Here is a 20,215-nt window from a genome sequence, read left to right as displayed (position 1 = left end):
CGGCGTGTTGCACGGAGGCTGGTCTGTGGCTGGCCCAGCTCCCTTTCCTGCCGCTCAGCGGCCTCCGCCGCACCGCCCAGGCTCCGCTCAGGTATCCGGCTGGGGCTGTCAGGAGTTGCTACCGCCGGCGCAGCTCCACGTGGCTTCAGTCCCGCGTTGCCTCAGGAAGGGAAAGACAAAACCAGGAGCCGCTGCTGCCGTTGCAAAGCGCCGCCGCGGCACTTCCTTTTGCCTTTCCCTTCCTGAGGCAATGCGGGACTGGAGCCGCCGGAGCCGCGCCAGCAACTCCTGACTCGGGGCCTCCGAGGGGAGGGGAAGGAGGAGAAGAAGGGGTGGGGGAAAGGAGGGGCGATTCCCAAAATCGAATTCGATTTTAATCGGAAGAATATCATGCCTGTGATTGGCTCAAGGCTGACTGAGCTTTCCATCTTTCTGAGGCTGATAAAATGAGGACCCAGATTATGGGGGCAATATGCAAATAACGCTTATGTTGTAAACTACCCAGAGAGTGCTATGAAGCACTAGGGGGCAGTATATAAGCCTAAATGAGATTGCTATGCCATCTCCATAGTCACATGATCAAAATTTGGGCACTTGGCAACCAGCATGTATTTACAATAGTTGCATTGTTCCATGGTTATGTGATCCCACCATTTGCAACCTTCCAAGCTTGGTTTCCAACAAGCAAATTCAATGGGAGAAGCTGGGTTCATTTAATGACCATGTGATTCACTGCAATCAAGTGTTGGCAAAAAAGATCGTAAAATTGGGAACAACTCACTCTCAACCACCTTGCTTAGCAACAAAAATTCTGCTTCCAATTGTCATAAATCAAGGACTACCTGTATCAAAGATGTGTGTATGTGTAGAGGAGAAGCTGAGTTTCTAGCTCACTTTGTACCCTGGGAAATGCAGCAAGCCTGATTGCAAATACAGGTAGTCCTCGACTTGCAACAGTTCATTTAGTGACCATTCAAAGTTACAACAGCACTGAAAAAAGACTTATGGCCATTTTTCACACTTATAACCATTACAGCATCCCCATAGTCAAATGACTAAAATTCAAGTGCTTGGTAACTGACTCCTATTTATGATGGTTGCATTGTCCCAGAGTTGTGACCATCTTTTGCGACCTTCTGACAAGCAAAATCAATGGAGAAAGCCAGTTTCACTTAACAACCATGTTACTAATTTACCAACTGCAGTGATTCATTTAACAGCTGTGGCGAGAAAAGTCGTAAAATGGGGCAAAACTCACTTAACAAATGTTTTACTTAGCAACAGAAATTTTGGACTCAATTGTGGTCATTAAGTTGAGGATTACCTCTAGGTTGGTTTTATTTTTCTGTGTAAAACGGGTTTCTGCAGAATGTGGTAAAAAAATCAAGATGGTGGCTGCCGAGGCGAAATTAAACTCTACCAATTTTTTAATATGTTTTGTGGACCTTACTCCAAGGAAGGATCGATTGGAGAAGGATCCATCTGGAGCAGCCTGCCTGCTGAGTCCATTCCCTCCTTGTTTGCTCTACTCTGGAAAATTATCTTTTTATTTTTATCTTTTTAAGACGTGCCAAATCGTCCTACCAACTGTGCTTTCTCTCTCTCTCTCTCTCTCTCTCTCTGTAGCATGTGTGTGGAAACCATTTCAAAAGACCATTTAAACAGACTCCAAGACATTTTGGATTTTTTCATTTTAATAGGAATGTGTAGATCCATATAAATCAAGGCCACTTTACTATATATGAGAGTAGGACAAGATAGGCATTTTAAAATTATTTTTTAAAAACTGTTTTAAAAAATCAATAACTCTGCAACTGTGTTTGTTCATTGCTCTATTAGCTTTGGGAATCCACTTGGAGTGGTGCAAAAGTCAGAAAAGTGAGGAAAGCATCCATCCTCATGCAATCAAAGCCCAACACCTTATTTCACTGCTTCTTAACCTTAGCAGTTCCATGGACTTTGTGGACTTCAACTCCCAGAATTCCTGAGCCAGCTGACTGGAGAATTATGGGAGTTGAAGTCCAAACATCTTAAAGTTGCCAAGATTGAGCAACACTCAATTTATAAGTGATATATATAAAGTGAGGTAGAGTTTTAATTACACAATTGTACTTTCTTGACATACACATACATCTAATGGATGCATCTAACCAACAGGGAGAAAAAAACAACCTCAGTGGGGGAGAAAACTTGAGAAATTTTTATTCTGTACAGATATTTAAAACATAATTTTCCCAGTAAATGCTCACTTCTTATCTTTCTTTAACTGATTAAACCAATGTTTTCAAACCTGGTAAATGTAAGATGTGTAGACTTCAAATCCCAGAATTCCCCAGCCAGCATGTTGGTTGGGGAATTCTGGGACTTGAAGTCCATACAACTTAAAGTTGTTAGGTTTGAAAATCCCTGCTTTGAACCATTTTTGCATTCGTGGAAATGTTTGGAAAAGGACCAGGATTAGGGACAGGCCATCCTGAAGGAGATCTATTTATAAGGTCAGTAAGAATTGACTTGAATTTGGTGACATGTAAATCACCAACCAATCAGAATCACATTTCCCCAAAAAAACTTTATTTTTACAAATACATGAGAAAATCTAACTGTGATCAGTCCTGGAATAGAAGAATAGAACTAATAACATCCTAATCTTTAGTATAAAGTAAATCCACTATATTTATGAAATCCAGATAAATAAATCAAAATAGGAGTATAAAAATCAAGATAAGGAGGGTGCTGTCTACAAGTAATTTCAAAGGGAAAGGGACATTACACATTTTCCACTAACTCTCTGATTCACTTTCACTCTCACTTGAGTCACTCTCACTGTCACTCTCATCATCATCATCTTCCTCCTCCTCTTCTTTCTTAGCCATATGACGATAATAACATAAGCTGTAAGGAAAAAAGAGGATAACACTGAAGCAGAATGTAGAAGCAGATTTCAAAGTTTCTAGCTCTGATGAATTCCACCAGCAATCTCTTTTTTACTAATGAGGCCCTTACACACACCAGCTTTGGAGAATGCAAGCAAAAATTCTAGGATATTTCTTTAATTCATCTGCAATACTAGCTGTGCCTGCTGGGCCAGGTTATTACTTTGCCCAAATTATTTTGTGCATTTTTCAATAATGGGATGCGGGTAGCGGGGACTCAGTCTCCTGCCTAAACCAGATTGCATATCCTGGGTATAAGCACAAAATGTTTGTTACCTTTGAAAAAAATCTACAGGTAGTTCTCAACTTATGACTATAATCAGAACCAAAGTTTTGGTCATAAGTCATTGTTGTAAGTCGAGGCAACCACAGGACCAGACCTGATTTGTTTTTATGGTGGTCGCTAATCAAATCATGTGGTCATTAGTCTGAGTCACACATCTGAAGCAAATCCATTCTCTCAGTTGTGTGCTTTTTGCTAGAAAAATGCCACAAATCACAGTCACGTGACTATGGATGTGGCAACCAGATATCAATTCAAACTGTTGTTAAGTGTCAGAATAATGACCAGCAGGGCTTTATGAGCCATAAAGAACCCTTTTCAAAGCTGTTATAATGTCAAACCATTGTTAAACGACTAAATTGAGGACTATGTGTTTCCTACTAAAGTCTGTCTGCCATTACTGATTTTTCACCATGGTCTCACCAGAAAGAAGCACCTTCTCCCTTGTTTCTCCTGTCCTCGGACTGATGTCCTCAAGGTATGTTAAACATACCTCTCTGGGAATATGAGATATATCTGAAGGGCACCACTTTGAGGAAATTGGACTCACAGTTTCAACTATAATGACATTTTTTAAAGGATGACAATAGATACATAGGTGTGACTCTGTGATTCCCTTCACAACTTTCAATTCGGAAAACTGAACTGCAATTTCCTTAATTTGCGGAGGGCCATCAGTGTAGGCTCAGAACGAATATGGTCTGTCCTATTCAGAAACCCAATTCTGCTTTGAAACTACCATAGAGTGTTTTAAAAATAACAAATAACTAAATAAGTTTTGTTTAGGGCATACTGTTTATTTTCAGAGTTCTATGGACATTTCGGTGAGCCAGGTGGGTGCAATGCTTAAGGCATCCAGCTAGAAACAAAAGTTCCATGCATTGTAGTCCCACTTTAGCCACAATGCCAGCTGGGTGACCTTGGGCCAGCCACCTTCTCTCAGCCCTAGGAAGGAGGCAATGGCAAACCAAACAAAGATGATAAGGGGTCTCAAGGGTAAACCACGTGACGAGCAATTGAGGGAATTTGGTATGTCTAGTCTAACGAAGAAAAGGACTAGATGTGATTATGACACCAGTCTTCCAATTTTTGAAAGGTTGTCACAGAAAAGGGGGCATTGACCTCCAAAACCTCTGAAAGCAGGACAAGAAGTAATGGGTGGAAGATTATCAGAGAGAGATTCTACCAAAAGCTAGGGAAAATTTTTTCCTATCAGTCGGAACAATTAATCAGTACCTACCTCTGGAAGTTGTGGTTTTCAAGAAGAGTCTGGACAGCTATTTGGAATGGTATCAGGTCTCCTGCTTGGACTAGATGACCTTCAAGGTCCCTCCAACTCTATTATTCTATGTTCTATGTCCGTGATGGCGGACCTATGGCATGCGTGCCAGAAGCGCCGCACAGAGCCATTTCTCCGGGCACGCCAGCCATCGCCCGTTGCTCTTCTGGGTTCTGGCGTGCGCATGCGCGCCGGCCAGCTGGTCTTTGTGCACCGGAATCTGGAAGAGCAGGTGGCCGGGCATGCCTGCCTGCCGGGGAGCTGCTCTTCCAGTTTCCGGCGTTCCCTGTGCACACATGCGTGCTCCCGTTTTGGCAGTTGGTGCCGAAAAGGTTCACCAACTCTGTTCTATCTTCTAACCACTTTTGAAAAACCTGCCAAGAAAACTGCAGGAACTTTTCCAGGCAATCTCTAAGAATCACACTCAATTGAATCAAGAAAAAAAGGGACACAGTTTGGCATCTCCCGCTCAGCCTTTTCCCACCAGCTGCTCTTCAGATGTGATAGCCTTTGAAATTGATAGCTCCACAGTACCAATTTCATGTCACCTACGTCCAGTTATCCCCACAAAAAGCAAATGAGGCTACACTAGTTGTAAAGTGGTGAGACTCACAAAGCAACAACAATGAAGGACAGCACACCTCCTGTAATCCCGCTCACTTTCCAAGCTGTCCAATCAGCTTCAGGGGGTGGAGCCCTGGAAGAAATCTCTAGGATGAGAGGGTTTTTCATTGACACAGGTGGCGGTAACAATAATGAAGATGGTGGAGACAGTGATGATGGCTGTGGAACCAGCGGTGGTGGGTGGGTAAACCAGGTGGTGTTCTCTTTTGGAGGCAGCACTGAAAGAAGAGGAGAAGATGGGAAATTAAGAGACATCAGGGTGGTGATTAGGAGAGGAATTCTATCAAGGTTCCAACAAATGAACCCAAGCAAATCAGAACTCTGAGACTGGGCTCCTTCTCAAAGATCTTCTTCATTGAATACATCATATTGGCACAGCTTCAAAGGAAAACCAATTCAAAATCTTTCCCATGGTTTCAGTATAAATAAACTAAGAAATAATCCCACCCCCAAGTGTCAGGGGTCATGGTGGCCAATTGGGTTAATTGGCTGGTTCTCCAGGCACTCCTTCCCCAATCTTATCTGTTGACAGCAGAGATGACCTTGGTTCTCACGAGAAAGCTCTCTGTTGTGTCTAGTAACATATTCCAACCTCCTTCCCCAATTCCCCCGGACAGAAAAATGGCTACTGCCAGGTTTGGTTCAAAGTTGAACTTAGAAGAGAAGGTATTCTATCTCTCTAAACTTTAGCCCCTGGTCAACTGGTTAAGTGAGGGCTGTCAAACTCATGGCATCACAGTGGCGTCACATGACATATGGGGACTTTTTTTCCCCTTCGCTAAACCGGGTGGGGACGTGGCCAGCGCATGATGCATCTACGGTAGGTCACGGGTTTCGAGTTTGACAGTCCTGGGTTAGATGAATAACTTGAAAACTGACACAAAGAAACCTCCTTTAAAGGGATATATATCTGATATTCAACAGGCAAATGAATAGACGCCACCCAATAAGAGAAATGCTCTCTTCATTATCACAGGGTTGAAAAGGAATCTCTAATGACCTGTTTGTTTGTTTTTTACGTTGTAATAATTGTAAAAAAGAACAGGACTTTAAACACATGGTTGAGCTGACCATCTAAACCTTCTTAACCTCCTCCTGCAGATACCCCTGAGGTCAGCTACAGCAACCTCTGCACAAACTATGTAGAGATGTCTTGTTTTTTTCCCCTTCAGAACTCGTAATGAAAGGCAAGGAAGGGAAGATTTAATCAGCCCTTAAAAACCAATTCCCTAGAGCCCAAATTTTGATTTCACAGACTAAAAGTTACAAGCTTACACCTATGCTAGGAGGCAAGCAACCTATTAGGCTCTGGTGTTTTATATCCAGGCTGTCTCAATTGCATCTTCCACTGCCCAGTGGATTTATTTTCATGGAGAGAGGAATATTGTTACAGCCTTTTCTCTATATCACTGTCACAGTTTCTACTCCTCTAGTAGAAATTAAGAAAGAGCATTGTTGGGAATATAAGTCACCTAACAATTATTTGGGTTGGAAATATATAAACCAGGATAGACATTTTAATACTGTCTCTTTAAGAAAATGCAAAAAAGTGTAATTGGGTGTGGTTTCTCAAACGGCCATAAGATGGAGCCAGAAACCTGGGTTGTTTAGTCTTAGTCTCAGAAGAAAATGTGTCTCAGTGAGTCTCTGTTTTCCTTCTATTGGAGAGTATTGCTGTTCCTCCTAAATTGACTGATATTCTTGGATTTGATGTAAGCCTGTTACTGAACTGTTTTTGATACTGGACTTTGTTATTGGATTATTCCTGAACTGAAAACTGACTAATCTTACTTGTGAATGACTTTGGACTGTGTTTGAACTTTGCTTAAATATTTCTGGAAGTAAAAACCTACATTTACTGTACAGTGTATCTGTGTGCTGTGTGTGTATTATTCAAACACTTCTCTCACTACGTCTCCCTGTATGTGCTCATTCTCCTAACGGGGAATAATCTCAACAAGCATCTCTTATGGGTGGCCACTGTATGTGCCCACAGACCACACAATCTGTCCAGTGGTGGGATTCAATTTTTTTTTACTACCGGTTCTGTAGGTGTGGCTTGGTGGGTGTGGCATGTCTTGGTGGGCATGGCTTGGTGAGTGTGGCAGGGGAAGAATATACTGCAAAATCCCCATTTCCACCCCATTCTAGGGGAAGGATACTGTAAAATCCCCATTCTCTCCCCACCCCACTAACCTGCTTTCCAGTTCTGTTCTCCTGTGCAGGGCAACAAAAGAAGACCCCGCCGATCAGCTGGGACTCAGGAGGTAGCGAATAGAGGTGGTATTCAGAGCTGGTATTTGCCAGTTCTCAGAACTACTCAAAATTTCCACTACTGGTTCTCCAGAACTGGTCAGAACCTGCTGAATATCACCTTTGAATCTGTCCTGCTTACAAATGCTATACCCTCCAAAGAATTTCACAGGAGGTATAAAAAACAATGACCATTAGATGGAAGCTGAATTAGAGGTCTTAGTGTTTCTTTATTGCCATCTAGAGGCTATCTACATTTTTGCACCCTAGGAATCGTACCCCTAAAGTGAGCACCAACTCCGGGTTATAGAATGAATCTCACTGAGGTGGAACTTCCTTCTAATTAATCTGCTACACAGCATGACAGTGTTCATCCAAGTCCATATGTATTATAGGAATATTACAGATAGTCCTTGTTCTATATTAGCATTCTCCAAACACTGAATTCTGATTGGTCCACACGGACCGCAACCCGATTGGTCAACTGAACGGCTGTGATTGGTGCGCTAAGAATCAACCGCGATTGGCCGTGTCGATCGCGGGAGATTCAAAGCGCTGTCATTGGCCGCCGAGCCGCGAGCAATGCCTATATGAAGGGCTGCCGCAGCTCTGAGATCTTGTACAGGTCTTAACATTGAATAAAGAGCTGAATGTACACTTTTGGTCTCGCGTCTCTGTGGGAACCGATCTTTTCATGCAATAACCACAGGGGGGTTGCAACGGCTCCTACCCACCTAGCTCTCCCTCTGAACTCAGCTGCCCACCCGGCTCACCAGTGCATGCAAGCTGGAGGGCACTAGAGGCCCAGGCCTGTTCCCACCCCACTACAACCAGCAGGCCTCTCACCATGGTTACAAGATCCAGCAGCAGCATATTTAACTTTGCATTTCTCTACAGTTGCTGACAGGAGTACCCAGACAATGAGATACGTGGCCTTCTTAAAGAGGCGACTTCATGCCATTTTGCAAGCATGTGATATTCTTGCTCAATTTGAATAGGCCTTCCAAACATTCACAAGAATGGCGCCTGCTTGGAGTGTGGTTCAAGGTGCTAGGAAAAGCCTTTTCCTGGCCTCCCAAATGATTGTTTTTGCTAACCTTGCATGCTTCCTAGGCTCAAAAACTACCGTGTTTCTCATATAATAAGGCTGGGTCTTATTTTTTTTTTGAGCCCCGAAAAAATGGCTAGGCCATCTTTTCGGGGTGACTTAATTCCCCCCACCCTTGCATCTTCGCATGCGGGCAGCGACGGCTTGGATGTTGATCTCGGCGTTGGTGGGGCACTTCGTATCGGGGGTCAACGCAGGCAGCACCATATCCGGGTGTGCAACAAAAGTACTTCCTAACGGCAAGCCCCCCCCCGCCATTTCCCCCCCATTTCGCCTGTTTTAATATAGGCCTTAATTTGGGGGGAGGGGCTTAATTTCATTTCATGCCTATAAAACATGCTGGGACTTCCTATTGGGGGAGGCCGTATTGTTGGAGAAACAGGGTAGCAAACGCAATTGGAAGGCTTCCCCTTTGGGGAAGAAGGTCCTCCAAAGCTTCCGGGGACGTGTTCCAGTCCTGATTCACTACACTCACCCACAACTTGAAAGTCAAGCTGGCTGGAAGTATAGCCTTTTGTGTCCACCATTTTACATCGGTATCTGCCTGCATCTTTCATATTGGCTTCTTTCTTGGTCAGAAAGGAATCTGCCCCGCTGGCCATCAGCTCCTCCTTGTTATTCACCATCTGAGAAGAATATAAGAGCACATCGTTTCTGTATCCACGTAACAAAGTTGTTGCCCTCCAGGAGGAAAGAATGGGTGGCATTACAAGCTCTCTACTGAAGACCAGGGTAATCCAACAGCACGGCTTCAGTTTGGAAAGTCAAACTCAAGAGCTAAGGAGACAAAAGGGATAGGGAAAATAGGTTTGTGTCAGGCAAACTGCTTGTTGGAGACAATACTTACCTTGTAGAACATGTATGTCTTCACTCCATGGCTTGCCTTATGCCATTTCAGAGCACAATCCAAAATCAAATCTTCATCCATTTCCACTAGAACTTTCCGTTCTGCAAAATTCAGCATGTTATAATTCTACTGTCAGGCCATGCCAACAGCTGCTAACTTAAATTATACCTTTATTAGGCTTTCTTGGCCAGTTAACCTGCCTGAAATGATGGGAGCAAGCAAAGAGGACCCTTTGAGTAATGTTTTTAGTAACAAGGCATTTGATTCATGTTTCTAGTTCTTTGAAGTAACAAGCAAGAATGTGAAATTCTGATAAGGACCAGGCCAAACTGGCCAGAGACAAGAATTGCCCAAAGAGTGGGCCTTTAATAACCTAAAAATTCACCTATTGAATATGTAATTGGCCATTAGCAAATCGTGCTAAGAATATTATGGGATGCTATGAATTGGTACATAGTACACATATATATAGCTACTGAGCATGCTTGATCGCTCAAATTATGCTAACCAATGGAAGAACACGTTCCAAATCCAAATGTTTGCACTGTATATAAAGTGATACCCTATTCCTTTAAGAGGCCTTTCACCTTATATCGGGGAGGGGGGTCTTTTTATTTACACATAAATAAGAAATATTAGTCTACCTTTCCAGCTTGGGTCCTATTTTTAGCAGAGGCACACCAGGCTAAGAACCTTGCCGTCATTTACAGCTAACATGGACCCGCAATTTAGACTGGATTTAGACTGGATTCATTACCAATCGGGCTTTGCTATCTTCTAATCCAGCTCCAAACTGCATGAGCTGATTTAGGGTCTGCCCTACCAACACTTACCTCCACAATGGAAGTTCTTGGTACAGGTCTGCTGATTTGCAATACATGAGCTGCAACTGATAAACGTATAAAACATCCTACCTGTAGAATAGGAATTGAATCAGAGGAGGACCAGAAGGAAGAAGCTAACTTACTGGCATAAAGCAGAAGAAAACCAGAGGAATGGACATGTGGGCTCCTGCGAGCCCTATGATTCTATGATCTTTAGAATAGAATAGAATAGAATAGAATAGAATAGAATAGAATAGAATAGAAGAGTTGGAAGGGACCTTGGAGGTCTTCTAGTCCAACCCCCTGCCTAGGCAGGAAAACTTACACCACTTAAAAACTTCCAGTGTTGGAGCATTCACAACTTCTGGAGGCAAGTTGTTCCACTGATTAATTGTTCTAACAGTCAGAAATCTTTTTCCTTAGTTCTAGGTTGCTTCTCTCCTTGATTAGTTTCCATCCATTGCTTCATGTCCTGCCTTCAGGTGCTTTGGTGAATAGCTTGACTTCCTCTTCTTTGTGGCAGCCCCTGAGATATTGGAATACTGCTATCATGACACCACTAGTCCTTCCTTTCATCAATCTAGACATACCCAGTTCCAGCAACCATTCTTTATATGTTTTAGACTCCAGTCCCCTAATCCTCTTTGTTGCTCTTCTCTGAACTCTTTCTAGAGTCTCAGCATCTTTTTTACATCGTAGTGACCAAAATTCACTTCATGTGAATATTGCCGTTAAAGGCAAAATCACAGGACTCTGATGAGTAGGCTTAGTAGTATTTTTCCAGAAAAGCCTTGGTCAAACTGCTCAGTTCTAGTTACAGATGAATCTGGTCTCAGTTCCTCTTTATTTTTTGCTAAAAGGCCATTTGCAACTCAAAAACTGTGTGCAAAAACATGTATAATGTCAAAGAGTACATAATGACACAGAAATACATTATATTCTAGGCAAAATTGTTTGCTTGCCAAAATGTATAGATAAAAAAATGAGAAGAATCATTCAGAACCCTTTTAAAAAATCTGATATACATACTGGGCAAAACAAAGTCAGTTCAAGAACATGAAAAATGGCATAGCAAATTTAGCCTCCAGCCTGAGCAGGAAGGGTTGGATTAAAAGACCTCCAAGATCCCTTCCAACTCCATTATTATGTTATTTAATGTGATAGATTTGCTTTCTCCAATGGAGACTGAAAATGCCATTTGTAGTGGGTGACACTGAATAAGATGCACCAGAATTCTGACTTATAATTGAAACTAGACAACCTGTGACTCCTTGGGTCATTTTTTCGGAGCTACTTCCTTACCAGATTCCTCAATGCCTTCAATAATGACAAGGCTTCTAATGTACTTGAAAAGTTCTTAAAAAATCAGGAAGATTCAGGAACTATATAGCACAGTCAAAGGTCACAAGCTGACCACAGGAAACGTTTTATGACATTTTGTACAGTGTTATGGCACAGAATGTTTTGTCATAATTTTTGTGTCATAAAATGTTTTATAACATTTGCCAAATTTCAATTCCACGGGAATTACGGGGCCCTGATTTTGAACGCATTCTGTAAGTTAGTCCCTTTGAGGTACCTCAGTTCAAAAATGGTTGCCCAATAATGCATTGTTTAAAGGTAATTTACCAGAGAGTTTTAATAACATATAAACTGGACATGAAATTAGTTAATCCTTCCTTCCTTGCTTCTTCTTGAAGCAGTTCTAATTATGTTAAGAACTAAATATAGAAAAAGACTTGTGAGGAGTGGGGGGAAACAACAGGAGAACATGACCCCAACCCTGATCAGATGTGGAAAAATCACACTCCAAAACAACCCACTATTCATTTTAACTAATCAGATACTCACCACAATCATTGCTGCAATAGACTGCAAAGCAAGAGGAGAAAGAAAGAAGGGCGTTAGCGACAGATGTGGTTTATCTTCCCCAGCCCCTGATTTCCTACCTAGTGGTTTTGAACTGGTAGTTGAAGTTGACATTCTACCATCAGTTTGAGCAAGCAATGACCAAGCAAGCAAACAACCAAGCTCAATTTCAGTTGACACTATTAAATGATTCAGTTCAATGGTGGGATTCAAATTTTTCTACTACCGGTTCTGTGGGTGTGGCTTGGTGGGCATGACAGGGGAAAGATACTGTAAAATCTCTAGACAGAGGTGGCATTTGCCGGTTCTCCGAACTATTCAAAATGTCCACTATTGCTTCTCCAGAACTGGTCAGAACCTGCTGATTCAGTTACAAATCAGTCAGAGGGAGAGAGTTGAGAATTGTTTCTTTCTTTATTGCTAGAGATTTACAGGTCTTCTGCTGTCTGTAACTGCCACTAAATGAAGCATTCACTCCAGTGGTGGGATTCAATTTTTTTTACTCCCGGCTCTGTGGGTGTGGCTTGGTGGGCATGGCTTGGTGGGCATGGTAGGGGAAGGATACTGCAAAATGCCCATTCCCACCCCACTCCTGGGGGAAGGTTACTGCAAAATCCCCATTCCCTCCCCACCCACTAACCTGCTTTCCAGCTCCGTTCTCCTGTGCAGGGCAACAAAAGACGATCAGCCGGGACTTGGGAGGCCAAGAATAGATGGGGGCAGGGACAGTTAGAGGTGGCATTTGCTGGTTCTTCACTCAAAACTACTCAAAATTTCTGCTACTGGTTCTCCAGAACTGGTCAGAACCTGCTGAATACCACCTCTGATTCACCCTCACTCTGCTCTCTGTCTCCCATCCACCCCCAAATGGTCATTTTGGGAAAAAACCCAGTTCTACTTCATTGGAGTGGCAAAAGAGGGTGTCAAAGTATAATCAACTAGTCCACCTCCACCATGGACTTCAAGACGTTAGCGCTGTTGTGCAGAAGAATCCTAAGTACAAGGTTCCCCAGCCGTGGCAATTTTAAGATGCATGGACTTCAACTCCCCAAATTCAGCAGCCAGCATGTTCCCGTGTATGGAAGTCCACACTTCAGTTGGCAAGGTTGGGAAACCCTGCCTTAGTACCATTAGTAGGGTAGGAAAGTTTTAGGATTTAAGGAATTTCATTTCTCTTTTGCATGAACCGATTTAATCCTTCTGCAGTTATGAGAATCTCACAAATTCTTGGAAGTCATAAATAGTTTTGGAAAGTTTACTTCCAGAAACTAAAATGGGCCAGATTACCAGAATGGGCACATTTGCAGCAGCCACCAATAAAGAGAACATTATGGAGAAACATGATTATGTTGATGGAAAAACACAGATTTGCACCTGGTTGTTTAAACTTAGAACTACATCTTCCTCTTTTTTTCCTTTTCCTTTTTAGAAGTAAACAGAGCTTACGTTTTGTAACTTGGGGCATGACTTCTTGAAAATAAGTCACCAGTTTCTGGAGGCTCCACATCAATTCATTGAAAAGCTGCTCACCTGTTGAAAAGAAGGAAGATACCAAGAGGTGTTATGGAAAAGTTGTGACTTGGGCCTTGGTGAAAGCACTCCATGAAACAAATTTAAAGTTGGGGCAGCCCAAGAAAAGACTTGCAGGTAGTCCTCAATTTACTACCACAATTGAACTCAAAATTTCCATTGCTAAGTGAGTCAGTTGTAAGTGAGTTGCATCTCGCCCTATGACCTTTTTTGCCACTGTTGTTAAGTGAATCATGCAGTCATTAAGTATATCTGGCTTCCCCCTTTCACTTTGCTTGCTGGAAGCTGGCTGGAAAGGTTTCAAATGGTGATCACATGACCCAGGATAATGCAACAGTCATAAATACATGCCAGTTGCCAAGCACCTGAATTTTGATCACATGACTAAGGGAATACTGCAACCGTGGTAAGTGTGAAAACCGGTCATGTCACTTTTTTCAGTGCTGTTGTAACTTCAAATGGTCACTAAAGGAACAGTTGAAAGTCGAGGACTGCTTAAGAAAAAAATTATTGTCTATGATGTGAGGAAGGACTCAGAGCTTCTACCATCTTCATGAGGCGTGTCCAAGATTCATCTAATGTCCAGATCTTTGTATAGTTGTCTTCGTAGTGTGAAAATACAATTATCTTCACCCCATAATGATGGAGCAAAGCAGCACGATGCTGCTGGGGTCCAAGCAAGAATAATGGAAACTCCCCCAACCCAACCAAGGGTCAATTCAGTGACCAATCAGGATTACAGATGTAACCACATGACATGAACTACATTTCCCATGATGCATTAACTCCATTTCCCATGAGGCATTCCCTTAAGGGGACAGCTCCCAATTCCCAATTAACTATCCCAATTCCCAATTAACTATTTACTAACTGGATGGCACAAGGCTCCCACAGCTTTATTGTCTTATATATTTGTGGGAAGACAGTCAACCACCCTCATCATGTCACTTTTCTTCTGTTTTCTATCTGACTTCCAAAGAACAATAAGACAGATTTGACACCTAGGCTGAAACTGACGAATCAAGTTTTAATACAGAGGAAATTGGCGAAAGGCACCAACTTAACCAAATAAAAACATCTCCTCAAGGTATTAAAAGTTCCCCATGCTGAACCTAGATTTTCTCACAAAATTCCTTCACTCCAGAGTTCACCATCTTGATTCGCAAAAGATGAAGATACGATCTAAACCCTGCAGGCACCAACCTGCATTTTCTTTCCACCTGACTAAGTGCATTCTCCAGAAATCCAGAAATGACAAATTCTCTGCTAGATTTACTTCAGTTTCCACCAGCCCTGTTGTAAACATATAGTGAGGTTATAATCACCAGTCATGAGATGGCTTCACTAAAGAGCCTTTATTTGAGGTACTGAAATCATTGTCTAAAGAATAGGATCTTTTGGAGAGAGAGAAAATATGTGATCTTGGCTTTGCTACCTTGCTCTTTGTAATCTTTTGCTATTCCAGTGTCTGGCTCTAAATCTAGTCAAGGTTAGCCACTACTTGTGAAAACCATTTTAAGGTTCTTAGACTAGAATTGTCTTTGAGGTGCATTTTAAAAATTGCTAATGTGGAGGGGAGAGGAAAGGGAAAGGGAAAGGAAAGGAAATTAGGTAATATGAATTGTGAAATTCCCTTGGCTAAGGGAATTTCACGAAACCACCAGATGGTGCTGCTTAGTTAATTCCAAGAGAAAAATATTATATTGGAGTACATTATGATGGCGACTTTAGACAAAAGCAGAAAACAGGCCATGGGTGGGGGCATTGGGCAGGCAAGGCAAAACTTTCTTGAGTTTGTGGAGAATCTTGCACCACTAACCCTGTTCTTAATGGACTGCAGTATGTCTACATCCAAAATAATCCTGAGTGCCCTTCAAGAGGAACAAGCCTTATGCATTCCTTTTATGCATATAAAGTACCATTCTTTTTACCTTCAAAGTTATTTTCCTTGATCTGGTTCAGAGAGCGTTTGAAGTAGACAGTGAGTTTTTTTAGCGTCAATTCATCTGAAAATAATGGAAAAGAAGAAGAATTGTAGGTAAAAGAAAATAGCCAGATTCCTTCCTCCCTGCCCCTTGCATTTGTCTTAAGAAGTCTTATTTAAATCAGTTCTTCATATTTAAACCTCAGTCCACAACTTCCGTTCAATATGTCCCTTCGTGAATTTTGTGGTCTGCAAACATAAAAACTGTTTCCAAAAGTTTCTGGGTCAAATATTAAACCAAACATTACTGGTTTCATTCTGAGATAGTATGTTGTGGACCCAATACAATTTATACCTAGTGTACAGAAAAGTCAAAATCAAGGGTTCAAAATCGTAGCTTTGCATTATGCATAAATATCTCCAAATATGTCCTGATAGAATTTCACGCAAACCCTGAATCCATTAGAGTACTGACTACCTTATGACTGCAATTGAGCCCAACGTTTCCATTGATAAGCAAGACTGTTGCTAAGTGAGTTTTGTCCCATTTTACTAACCTTCTTGCCACCGTTGTTAAATAAATCACTGCAGCTGTTAAGTTAGTAACACAGTTGTTAGATGAATCTGGCTTCCCAACTGACTTTGCTTCTCAGAAAGTGGCAAAAGGTGATCACGTGACCCTGGGGACACTGCAACGGTCATCAATATACGCCAATTGTCAAGCATCCGAAGGATGACATGATCACGGGGATGCTGCAATGGTCGTAAGTGTGAAAAACGGTCATTAGTCATTTTTTCAGTGCTGTTGTAACTTCAAAAGGTCCCTTAATACAACCACTCATTAAGGGACTTAGGATTATCTGCACATAAGTGTTTAGTACATTTCGAAGAAACGGAAGTTTTATCGGGCATAGGCACAAACACACATGAATATATTTTCATAAATGCGTACATTACTTTCAGTGGTGGGATTCAAAAGTTTTTACTACCAGTTCTGTGGGTGTGGTGATGTGACTGGGTGGGCGTGGCTTTTTTTTTTTTGCTTTTTTTGCAGTTGCCCCCCCCCCACCCATTTTTGGGGCCTTCTGGACCTCAGAAGAGCCTTTGGGGGGTGTTTTTGCTCCCAGAAGTCTCCTCTGGGGCTCAGGAAAGCAAAAAATGGAGGGGGGTTGAGCCCCTCCCTCCATTTTTTGCCCTCCTGGGCCTCAGCAAGGGGAATCCCAGCACAGTTGATTGTATGAACATCTGATTGTTGGGAGGGGGAAGAAAAGAAAGAAATACCCTAAGAGGCCAGCGTCAGGCGGGCGGGGCAAGCAAGCCAGCGACCAAGTCAGGGCCGTGGCCAGCCAGAACTTACTACTTCGGCAACCCACACCAAATCCTTGCTACCGTCTTGCCCAATCTGGTGCAAACCGGCTGAATACCACCACTGATTACTTTCCAATTATTTATAACCTCAAAGAAATGATCAGATATAAAAATAAACTATCAATTTGGTGTACTGGATTTGACAGTATAACCCTACATATAGTCAGAAAAATTCTGGACCTAGGGCTGGATCCAGATCTTGTCTTATACTTAAGACCAATTCAGTTAGGATGACTAACATCAGTTCCATGCCAATGTACATACATACAAAAAGAATGAGTTATCACAACAACCATTTTGCAAATTTCAACATCTCCCCTATAGAAGCCCCTGGATGTATTTATTTGAGTGGGCGTCCTGAGCATGACTAGATCTCAATTTGATCAGGGGCTTTAAGTTCAGCACATCTTTTGTTAATGGAAGCACCCATTTCAGTGTTAGAAATGCAATGCAAAACCATGACGCAAGATTTCATGCTTGCATGAAATAGGAATATGGTGAAAGAAAAGGAAAGGAGACTCCAGCCTGCTCTTTTAGAGTTGTCATCTCCAAATTTGGACTCAAAGAAGGGTTCATTTTAAAAGCCTTTTTTAAATCACTTCATTCATTCAGTATGATATCATCAGCTTATATTCTTCATTGCCCAGGTTCAAAGCAAGTGTCTTTTTTTTTTAGGGTTTTCTTTTCACCCATCAAGGCAGCTCACCCTCTGACCTTATATTTGCCTTCTCTATTCAGTTTTGTTTGTTTATCTAGGGAACCTATTAGGCCACCTGTCTTACATACATAGCTCTGGACAGGTAACAACCAGTTCACACAAATCAATATAAAAGCTATCACAGAATAGTTAAAAATAATAAATGCCAAAAAAAAACAACCTCTGAGGCACAATATAACAAACTCATATTGTATATACATATGCATGAGACTCCTCTAAATCTGAAAGAGAAGAAATGTTGGTTTCATCCTCAAGATGACACAGTTTTAGACAGAGAGGGGATCTGGGACATGCTTGCTTTGTTGGGTCTGGTGGGACAAGAGGAGATAAGTGGACCCACAAAAAAACAGGACCCATTTATAATACATGCCTATAAAACATGGCTTTTTGCTCCCACTGATTTATCTAACTTGGCCCTGCCAATGTTGGTGGATGAGGTTGTCATAGCACAGTGTTTCTCAATCTTGGCAACTTGAAGAAGCATGGACTTCAACTCCCAGAATTCCTCAGCCAGCATAGTTGGAAAATATGCCCTGACATGAGAAAATCAAAGGACAGCCTTCAGATTATGCCTCCCTCTCCAAAATATTAATTTTATAAATCAGTATAATTTGGTAACGTGACCTCTTTGTTCCATATACAGATTACTGTGTAAAATTCAAAACTTGCCCTTAAAAATGCTCATAGTACCAGGATATGGGTTTAAATCTGTCCAAAATAGCTCTGATTCACTCCTGAAAAATTTGGATCTACCAGAGAGCTACTGGAAGGAATGCATTCATACCAATAAAAGCCATATATTTTTCTGGATGTATGGGTTGTTGCGATAACCCCTCCACGGTATTGTCCAGGAGCTGCTGCAATTTTCTTTTGAGTTCAGGGTTCCTTCGGAGTTTGTTTTCCAGGTAGCTATTTTTGAACTCTTCTTGAAGTGCTATGGCTTCTTTGCTACATTGTAAACAACCCTGAGATCCTGTGATGACCATGGTCACGAGCCCAAACTCTAACCAAGACATGACACTATCTTGCCTTGTCAGCTGCTGGAAGGAGCCTTGAACAGCAAAACAGTGACATCATAACCATGACCTCACAAAGCCTGCATGCTTTTCAGTCAGAAGTGAATGTGACTCTTCCATTGAAATGTCCCCATGTGCTCAGACCGTGGCTTATAATTGGCTGAACACATCATGACAATGAGCTGGCTTCGCTCATATTTAATGGAAACAGAAGAAACCACATTATGGTTTAGCACAATATATGCAGCATAAGTCGATGTTACAACAGACAGAGAAATGCAATCTGCACTTAATTTCCAATTAGCATCCTGAAATGTTTTTTTAATCAGAAGATGGAGGCAATTTAGCTTCTGTCCTTTCTGATGTGTTTCCAGTGCTTTCCTGCATATTTAATGCCTGTTCCTTATTATTTTTTCATTGGTTTACTTGTGTTGGATGAACTATCTCTCACTAATATAATCCCTGTAAACTTGCATTGCATTTCTGTTTTCCTAAATTGGCTTCTAGACCAGTGTTTCCCAGTTGGGGGTCTTTAAAATAGGGGGACTTCAACTCCCAGAATTCCCCAAACCTCCATTCTCGCTGAGGAATTCTGGAAATTGAAGTTCTCATATCTTACAATTGCCAAGGTTAAAAAAAGGAGCCCGTGGATTTAACTTGAAAGCAGATTTCTTCTTGTAACTCTTTACTAGAAAGGTTTTTTTTTTAGTATTGATTAATCTGAAAGAAAGGAACCAATCTGTATAGGAAAGCAATTAGCTTCCGATCTGCAGCCATCCTTTGGTCAGCCAAACGAGCATAGATTATTCATAGCCTGCTTTCAGGCCACTGAAGCTGACAGCAGTGAAAACCATTCTGGCACTTTAAGGCAGCTGCTGGGAGCTTGGAAAGTGAGAAGATTTTCAGTGTAGAAATGATCCAAAGTATTAATTTCTGGGCTGATGAATGTGTTTGCAATATCTTTGTATCAGGGAGATGAAAGGATACATCTGAGATCATAAAATAAGTGGGCAGAATTAAATAATATTTTTTAAAATGTTAGTGACCCTATAAGAAAACTAGAAATCATAGAATTCCCAGATTTTTTAAATTATCAATTATTTTTTAAATTTATTAAATTTATATGCCACCCCACGTTACCATCAAGGGATTGACTTTCCCTCCAAAACTCTTCTTGATACTGGTTGTTATTGTTTCTGTTATATTTTGCCTTTGTTCTCCAAAATTTAAGGCTATGAAGATATATTCTGCCCAGTTTATCTTCAAACAACCTTGCAAGGTGGTGTAGACTGAGACAGCCTTAGAAAACTGTGTGAAGATTTTAATACATCAAATATTTGCCCAGAGGTGTCCAACCTTGGCAAGACTTGTGGATTTCAATGCCCAGAATTCCCCAACAAGTTATATTCTGGGAATTGAAGTCCATGTATCTTAAACTTCCCAAAATTGGACACCCCTGGTTAGACCAATATAACTACCCAGTCATCACATAATCTCTTTCTGATCTGGGCAAATTAGCCTCTTCAAAGGGCAAAAGCCTCTTACTTTGCAAACAGGAAACGCACCTCAAGATTTCAGACTGGTTGACTTGCATGCCGAGTGACCCTGGAGTTGAAAATAACAAGGAAAATTCCTTGTA

General features: G+C 41.6%; 1 protein-coding gene across 1 annotated transcript; it reads right to left on the bottom strand.

Annotated features, from left to right (window-relative positions):
* Positions 1-1,734: 1,734 nt before the first annotated feature.
* Positions 1,735-18,576, bottom strand: IZUMO1 (izumo sperm-oocyte fusion 1). The gene is made up of 9 exons (XM_026682411.2): positions 18,345-18,576; positions 15,482-15,556; positions 13,467-13,550; positions 12,003-12,023; positions 10,161-10,241; positions 9,328-9,428; positions 8,956-9,106; positions 5,109-5,337; positions 1,735-2,892 (listed from the first exon to the last, which is right to left on the bottom strand). Exons 1-9 carry the CDS (start codon positions 18,574-18,576, stop codon positions 2,781-2,783), a joined length of 1,086 nt encoding a protein of 361 aa, XP_026538196.1. The 3' UTR covers positions 1,735-2,780.
* Positions 18,577-20,215: the final 1,639 nt, after the last annotated feature.

This window comes from Notechis scutatus, chromosome Z, assembly GCF_049901735.1.
Source record: "Notechis scutatus isolate UNSWTSFEM ecotype Mainland chromosome Z, rNotScu1.2, whole genome shotgun sequence".
NCBI classification, from domain to species: domain Eukaryota; kingdom Metazoa; phylum Chordata; class Lepidosauria; order Squamata; family Elapidae; genus Notechis; species Notechis scutatus.
Note: the sequence above shows the minus strand (reverse complement) of the source record. Positions and strands in the feature narration are given on the sequence as shown.